Genomic DNA, 9,260 nt, shown 5'->3' on the forward strand with positions numbered 1-9,260 from the left:
TTGAACGAATGAAATCAAAAAAGTTCTTCTAGATCCGACATTTCCTATAAATCATTTTTAGATTTATTCAGTGAAACTAAATAATAATTTTAGATTTATATTCTGTTGATTATAATCTTTGCCATGAAAAACATAATTGACTTCAAAATTCAAAAATCCCTAGTTATATACGAGGAAGGAGGGATGTTTTACATAGGATATAAATTATTGATTAACAAAATATAAATAGAATGGTGATACACTTAAATTATTAACTTCCACACTACACCATAAAATTTCATATTATATAACTCAAAACACGTTATTTGTAATATTATTATGTTCATGTATCATCTAAACACATTCAGATGTTGATCTTTCATTCAAACAGCTTTATTAGCTTTACTTTTCCAGATACACGTTCAGCAACGAACAAATTATCATTGCTGTCTGTGCTGAGATCATATGGATCTTGAAATTCATTGTTTGCAATGTGCAAGGTAAAATGTCCGTTCTCATCAATGATATGTATAATATGATTTATACGGTCAGCAATCAATATGTGACACATGCTGGTTGTTGTCACTCCACTTGGAGTAAATATTTCATATCTTTTTGACTTGGGATTTCCATCATATATAAATCTAAGCTTGCCAGTTTTATGTACAACCACTACCTTATTAAAATCGTCGTCACTTACAATAATATCTAAATTTTTGTTTTCTTCAATGCAGAGTGGCTTAGCGTATAAAGCTTTTCCTACAGCATCGTATTGTATTTCTTGTTTGACGGTAGATCCAGAAAAACGGACTACTTTACTTGGCGAATCCTTTCTTTCTAAAGATTTCATAGAAACCAGAAATTCACCCGTTGAGCAAGAGCATATACCCAGTGGTGTCCACTCCTGGGTTGATGTAAGGCATTCTATCTCGTTACTCTTCCTTATTTTTATACATTTAGTCTTCCTTTCAGCATAGACTAAATATCCTTCTTTGGTGACTGCTTGATCACTTAATTCTGATGTTGGAATCTCCTCTAGTGTATTCTCATCTGTGTTCATGAGTTTTGTGAAAGCAGTGTTACCCCAGACATAGAATTGGTTTGTGTTTGGAATACAGTTTACTCTGTAAGTTTCTCCATAACCAGTATTTACAGTTTTTATTACTTTAGGTTTGGCAGCAAATTTCCTGATTGGTAAGTGTTGAACAGTTTTCAAGACACGGGCTGGTATGTCAGTTTTGATAGACCGTGGTAAGACTCCAATCAGTTCACATATTTTTTGTTCTGTAAGTTCATTTAGATTAAATTGCAGCACTGTTAGATTATACCTGGCTGGAACATTTCTAAAGTATTCATTTTTTGAATTGTAATAGATAAGTTTGGAAGAATCTTTGGAAGATAAAACTGACTCATTTTCATTGATAGCTGACTGAATTAAAGTCTGTCGTGACTGAAATTCCGATTTTAGTGCCGAGAGAAATTCAGTATCTCCTCTTGCAACGTCTTTCGATTCTTCCAAATATCTTTTGATAACTTTATCCAACAGATTGTGACATCTCTCCCCAAATTCAGTAATACCTTGCTGTCTTTCTCCATGTTTTTGGACAACATTTGATAACATCGAATCTATTTCAATGATAATTGTTTCATATACAGGTGCGACGTAAGTTTCAAGTTCATTTTTGTCTTCATAAATGATCTTTTTTCTCGAGCTGTATATATCAGAAATATGTTGCAGATTGTGATTGTCATGAAATCCAAGTGATGAACATTTGTGACAAATTGGAGAACCACAAGTTTGACAGAATGTGTCACATAATTGCTCATGATGACGACTGCACTGAGGAGGAATAATATCAAATTTTGTTAATTCGAAAGTGAGGACTTCATGTTTAACATTGGGGTTAGAAACCATATGAGGGCCTACACAATCTTTACAGAGATTAACATGACAGTTTTTGCAAATAATTTCTGCTGCTGCTTTCCTGTGTTTTCCTAGACAAAGTTGACATCGTCTAATGTCTTGTGCTTTAACTGTGGAAACTTCTGGTGTCGCCATGTGGGTTTTAATAGGAGTTGAGGTCTATGATGTCATGCTATAAATAAATGCTATTCGTATAGATATAAATGAATTTATTTTCATAATATAAAAGTATGCACGAGCTTACAACGAATTACAAAATTTGAAATGTGTAGCCCCAAGGTTCAAGGGTTCATGTAAGGTGGGGCTCTAATGCTTAGGAAGTGAAAATGAATCTTTTGATCATCTTCTGATTTGCCTCTGGGTATTAATTAATTAAACAAACTACATGTAAATGTACAGTAATGATGAAAAGAGGTGCCTATTTCAAAATTGTAAATTTTATGGCCATATTGGTTTAAAACGTGAACATGATGTAATTGTTGCAAATTTGTTACGTGAAACTCATGTTACCTATAAGGTCAATGGACATCTTGCTCAGGTTTACATCAATTACTTTTTTTTTGTTATGATACTTTTTATTGAGAAAGCTCACAAAAGTTATTTTCAGAGTATCTATAAATAATTTGGTAATGTCTGCAAGTCTTGTTATCTGTCTCTCACTGAGATGAAATAGAGTGAAACACAATATTACAACAATGCAAGGATTGCCAGACATAAATTATTTCAAATGATCAAAAGCCGCCACCAATATACAAGTAGTTTTAAACTGAACGGTTTTCTCAGAATTTTAGAAATTAACGACCAGATAAAAATCATCGATCCTCTTTTAATCATTTAAATGAATTTGAAAAACTGATCGTTATAATGAAGGCATAATTATAATGAAGCAATAAAACATTCATTAACTCTATTAATTTGTATATGTTTCTGAAATCTTACCATTGTGCTTTTTCCGAGGTAAATAATAGAATTTTATACCTGTGGAAAAGTTAAGAACTTGTAAACATTCCTAAAAACAGAAGGAGATAGCCAGTAAAATCAATTTTTTTTTGTAAACTGGACTTTGTTACTGAACTGATAAGTATTGATCTCTATGTAAACTTTGTCTTGCAGATTTATTTTTTAAAAAGAGAATGACATCTTACCATTTCTGTGTGAGATAATCATTTATTTTAATTTTGACAAAAAATATATTCATACATTTATGCATTTTTAGTTTGTGATAAAAATTACAGTAAAGAAAGAGCTAATTCTAATACATGACGCTACACAATATTTTCACAATTATGTTAAATACTTCACTTATTTATGGTTTTAGTTCACTCCTGTGAGTATATTTGCATCTAGTATGGGAGAGAAGCAAATCTGCATATTCATGTGCAAAAGCAAATATTGCATTTGAAGAGGCTCGTCTACGATGTCTCTTGACGGAACGTAAGTCTTACGTTACTGTTACGCTTCGGGGTACCCATCTCTTATCTGTAACTCCTCTCATACCACCGAATGAAATTTGATGAGACTTTCATAGAATTTTTATTACGTAATGCCCTTGTGCACCTCTTATTTTACTTTTTGATCCGACACATATTTTGGGCTTCCCATAGCAAAACAGGAACTCTGCCATTATATTTATATGGGAGGGGGGGGGGGGGTATCATTTAGTAAGCTCATTGCTCACAGTACCTCTAGTTTTTAATTTAAAACACACAAAAAGTTAAACCTTTCTTTCAATTTGTCTTGAAATAATGCAAATTTTTCTGATGACAAATATTTTGTTTAAACTTAAAATTGTATATGTCATTCTACCCGGAATATTTATTTACTGTCGTGAGTAGTTGATATCTGTACAAATTTATTGTGCACTTACGACAAATAAGACTGGGACTGGAATAACAAGTCAATGTTTTCGGAATTTGGCGAATACTGACAAGTAACACAATGCTATGGACTTTGAATGAACCTCCTATATATGCTCAAGTAAGAACTGACTACCTTAATTGTGGAAGTATTTGTTAAATTTTTAATGTAAACCTGATTATTAAATATGGGTACAGGCAGAGAATGACAATCTCTTGTCAGATGCGTTTGCTTAATGTTTGAATTAAAATTACTTCCGCAATGATGTATATAAATTTATTCTCTTTTGAGATATTTGGAGTTGTTAATTTTTCTCTAGCAGTAAATACATGTATACTCGATTTATAGTGTGATTATTATGACCTATATGCACTATAACAAAAAGAGATTTTTTTCCTCCTTCATTATTTACTTATAAGGATTTGATGAGTAATGAGCGGAATGTTTAGATAAAAAGTTTGATTTGTTCAGGGTTAGCGCATTAATATTTTTTTAAAGACAGCTTATCGGAAGTGTGGATTTCAGAATCGTGATGGAGAGGAATAGACATTTATTAGGGTATTTCGTATGTAAGTAGACTTCTATTTATACATTTTTTTCTTTTCTTAAATAATCTTTTTTCTCACTAGTATGTATTTACTCTGAACATTTGTACATTAAAAGTTTTATTATTGTTATATCAATGGGTCTTTTGTACACATATAGATTAATTGTATTCAGCTTAATTTAAGATGTCTTATCACTCTTTGAAAGTTAGCGGAGTTTATATCTTGATAATTCTACCTGAATGTAAAAGAGCTTTTCGATAGGTCAGGAGCTAAGGAGGCCTAATATATATGCAAATCTCGTCCACACCTGTCTCTGTGCCTGAAGCTAATAAGGATGCCAAATATGCATTAAATCTTGTGCGGCTTCCTTTTGTTTGACGTCAGTGGGCAAGGACTATTAAAACTGGCATGGGAGTCCTCGTGTAATTTAAATCTAAGTCTACGTTTTAAAAATCTAAGTTTACAATTTTATTTTACAATGAAATGGATATATAAGGAATCACTGTCTAGTGAGTATAGTATGTCAGGGACATCAACGATAGTGGGAAACATACTAAGTAGACAGTGATTCCTAATCCTCCAAAATATAAATTGTAGATATCCTTACATTTCCTAAGTTTGTGAACACGTAGAATATAGAAACAGAGAAATCGTTATGAAAATTTATGTATAAATTTTCAAAACAGTTTGATTGTCTTCAATCCTCCACATATGTAAATTGTAAATTGTTATACAATGAAGAGCATTGAAGTGGTATTTTTTTCTTTTAGGTATTTTTTATCGAACGTCAATTGTTACATAATGGAAAGCACATTTATTTAGAAACGAGAAAGAAATATTTGTCCTAATGCTTCAGGACTAGCAACAAGAGTTACACTACAATTGAGATTTTTTTTTTAAAAAAGTTCCATTAAAGAGCCAGAATCCCCACTTCTGTCAAACACGTACTGCTACAAATTTGTACATAAGTATGAATTTCTCATGTTTATTAGAGTAAACAAAACACATGTATCGGTCGAACACGAGCTTACACGGTGTTTATTAAGACCATGTATTTGATTGGCTTTTATATTTATCGAATACCTGATTTACAGGTATTCAAATAAAACCATTTGACCAATTTATCCTATCTAAAAAATGGGCTTCATTATATGATAATAAACTTCAAAAGATAGCTCAAAACGTTTCACCCAAACTTAAAATCTCACCATTTCAATGCGATTCACTGTTTAAATGCTTTTTTTTTTATTTTTCTTTATATACTCGTTTAATTTTGATCGTTGACTGTTATTTGTATAAAGACTACATTGATGGTATTTTACCAACATGAGTGGCATCAATTAAAATGAAAATACTTACTTTCATTGCAGACAGTACCTTGGTCATGCTGTCAAAAGCATGTCAAACAACAACTCATAAAGATCAATGTGGAAACATCGGAATCCTATGGAACTGTAGTGGCTTTAATATAGACAGACTACCATATAAAATACCCAATCAATTACATGGCCGAAATGTCACCTTGGATTTGTCCTTCAATAGATTTTCGACCATAAATGAAAGTACATTTGAAAATTTGACTGCTGTGTCAGTTGTGACATCCATGATTCTCAACCACAACGACATAACAAATATCGAAAACAAAACTTTCCATGCACTTACAGGCTTGTGTAGTTTGGATATTTCATATTGTCACCTTAATAACAATTGCATAGAAGCAGACGCCTTCTCTCGATTGCCAATCAAGTACCTAAACATTGATCATAATAATTTTAAAAATGAACACGTGTACCCGGATGTTGCACTTTCTGCACTTCAGTCTTTGCGTAGCTTGGAAATAGACATTTTTGATAATTTTGAATTTACAACAACATTTGAAAGCCTAACAAATTTGTCTCAAATAAAATTTAATATCCAAAGTGTATTCAGTTTATCAAACACGTCCTTTTTAGGACTTAAAAGCTCTAAAATCCGACAACTTAACCTCACTTTTGCAAATTATGTGCTTTGTGACGTCACTGAGGATCTGTTTTGCTCCTTTCCCTTTCTCACAGATGTCTTCATTAATTTCGGCGGGAAATGTGACGTGACTCCAGCATTACGCTCTCTAAAATGTCTACAGCATCGGAATATAAATAACATTACACTTTATGAAAACAAGAAAAAAATTGAGACAAGAGTGATAATTCTAAATGATTTTTTACTTGAATACGTTGTTAATATCTGTGTTCGAAAATTATTTTTGATTGAAAACAGCATTGCATCTATAACAAAGAATATTCAAAACACAAGATTATGGAACTGTTTAGAGGAATTAGATTTAAGCAAAAACGATTTGCATGTTGTAGATGTTTCAGTGATTGCTACCTGGTTCTCTGCACCTAAATTGAAATATCTGAATTATTGCTGCAACGATCCGTATTGTCCAAAGAACAGCATTGCTGATGTAGTACAATACACATATCGAAGTGGTGAATATATCACTCTAACTTTACCAGAGAAACTAGAGATTCTTGATATCTCAAAAAATCGCTTACACAACGTGGAAGAAAAAAATCGTTATAGAATTGTTGGCGAAAGTTTACGAGCATTGAACATCCGGGAAACTAATTTTCCACTGGGAAACGTCTACCAATTCGATTTTCCGTCGTTAAAGGCTCTTGATCTATCAGGTAATAAATTTGTTGATGTTCACGCCGATTTATTCCAGTCTTCCTTAGGCATTCAAAATTTGTCTTTCAGCAATGTCGACTTCAAGTTTTCTACTCCAAATTCTGAAAATATATTCAAGAATATGAAAAATCTCTCTATACTTGAATTATCAGAAAACAATTTGAATTTTCTTCCATTAACTTTTTTCATAGACCAGACAAAATCTTTGACAGAAATAAATCTTGACTACAACCGATTTTTTAATATTCCGGACTCATTAAGGTATTTGCAAAATTTGAAAAATCTCTCAATACGAAACAATTTGATATCGGAATTTTCTGAAAATGATCAAAGAATGTTTGAAAATCTAAACAATGTTTCACTCTACTTGAAAGCAAATCCAATGTCTTGTATTTGTTCAAGTTTGGAATCTCTACTCTGGATGAAAAATAACAAGCATCTCTTTGCTGACTTGGATAGAATCTCATGTGTAGGAAGTAGAAATTTAATTACTCACTTACTTAATAATGATCAAATTTGGAGAAAATTTCAACTAGAATGTCAAACAGAAGCCTGGCTCATCGTCTCTGTGGTATTAATCGTGTTGACTTTAACAATACTTCTTATATCCTTTACTGTGTGGAAATACCGGGTACATGTGGAATACGTCATATTAAGATTTAAAAATAGATGCAAAGATGTGAGTCTAGGAAACAGAAAAAATAACTATATCTATGACGTTTTTGTGTCATATGGTGAGGAAGACTATGCATGGATAATTCGTTACTTGTATCCCAAATTAGAAAGGTTAAATATTAAGGCATGGCTTAAGGACAAAGATTCGATTCCAGGAAACTGGGAGGCAGAGGAGATAGTTAAATGTATAAATGAAAGTAGAAAAGTGTTGTTCGTGATCACTGAATGTTTTCTGGAGAGTGGTTGGGCCTCATACGCCGTCCAGATGGCGGTTACTCACGCTTTCCATAACCAGCGTCAGAGTTCCATTGTTGTCATCATCAAAGACGATATACCGTTAGAGAGACTCCCTAACGATATAAAAAATATATGGTGGTGCATTGAATATTTAAGGTGGTCCACAGTAGACGAAAATGATGATTCAATAATGTATAAGTTATCAAGTTTACTAAAACCTTTTGCTGCATAAACATCAATAGGAGAAATTATGTATTTGTAGATCTATTAATTAAGAGATGTAAATACTATAGTATCTAACATTTTTTGTTAAAATGTTATTTTTTTGTAAGAGTTTGTTAACAAAATGAAATTGATAGGCATGAACTGGGTCATACAAAATACATGATATGCACATGTATATTTAAGATGTTCAAATGAGAGAAGCATTGTTTTTCGCTAATTTTCTGTTACTTTTTCTCCTATGACATTGTATAAATGTTGTACTCTTGACCTCTAGAGAACAGATTCTGCAAATCCTGTAGATTTTTGTATATGACCAAATCGTAAGCGGTATGATGGCAGTAACTTTCGCATTTCAATGTCACTTCAAATCGTTTAAGTGTTTGAATCCGACTCTGACTTTAATCTAATTCCTAAAGTATTTTGCAAACATTTGAAAAAAAAAAAATAAATAAATAAAGTTTACATTCACTTTAAATCTGATGTTTTCTATTTTAAATTTCAAATTCTTCATCAGGGCTATCAATAATGATAAAATAATTTACAGTATATATGTAAATAAGTTATGTTGGTAGTAAATAAATAAATTAATTGTACCTAGCTACGTGTTTGTAATTGGTCGTATTTTGTTCAAGTATATACATTTGTATTTAGAAAAGAATAAAAAATACGTTCAATTATATTAGATCTAATGAACATATAAGGCAATCAAATATTAAAAAAAATCAGTTTACATTTATTAAAATGAAAATAAAGTTTAGGTTTAGGTTTTTATATCTGCCATACAAGTCATGTACCTTTAATTAAAATTAACTGTTGGGAACCATTGCTTGGAAATAAGCAAATCTTATGTTTTGTTATTATAAAAAAAGGATTGTAGAAATAAATGAAGAATTAATGAAGATTCTGAACTTTAAATTTATTTTATCATTATTTTTAATACAAAGTGAGTCAAAAAGTCATTGTAATAATGTGAATTAAAAATAAATATTTTTGTACTACAAATCGTATGTATGATTTTGCATAGTTTTATTAACTCGCGGCTTTATATGCTGAAGTAAAATGTCACGATTTTTTTTAAATGAACTAATGAAACAAGTTTTAAGGCAGCAGTAAAGTTTAGGGGAAAAAAGTTTGAGTACCGG

The 9,260-nt window shown here is 31.5% G+C and overlaps 2 protein-coding genes across 2 annotated transcripts; one reads left to right on the forward strand and one right to left on the reverse strand.

The window, feature by feature from the left end:
* Window positions 1-358: 358 nt before the first annotated feature.
* On the reverse strand, window positions 359-2,038 carry LOC134257262 (uncharacterized). The gene has a single exon (XM_062739903.1). It carries the CDS (start codon window positions 2,036-2,038, stop codon window positions 359-361), a length of 1,680 nt encoding a protein of 559 aa, XP_062595887.1.
* LOC134257263 (toll-like receptor 6) lies at window positions 1,027-8,125 on the forward strand. The gene is made up of 2 exons (XM_062739904.1): window positions 1,027-1,105; window positions 5,679-8,125. The coding sequence occupies exon 2, from the start codon at window positions 5,693-5,695 to the stop codon at window positions 8,123-8,125; it is 2,433 nt and encodes an 810-aa protein (XP_062595888.1). The 5' UTR covers window positions 1,027-1,105; window positions 5,679-5,692.
* The last annotated feature ends 1,135 nt before the right edge of the window (window positions 8,126-9,260 follow it).

Source organism: Saccostrea cucullata, unplaced genomic scaffold (genome assembly GCF_032062105.1).
Source record: "Saccostrea cucullata isolate Sc308-1 unplaced genomic scaffold, CSIRO_AGI_Scuc_v1 ctg15998, whole genome shotgun sequence".
NCBI lineage: Eukaryota > Metazoa > Mollusca > Bivalvia > Ostreida > Ostreidae > Saccostrea > Saccostrea cuccullata.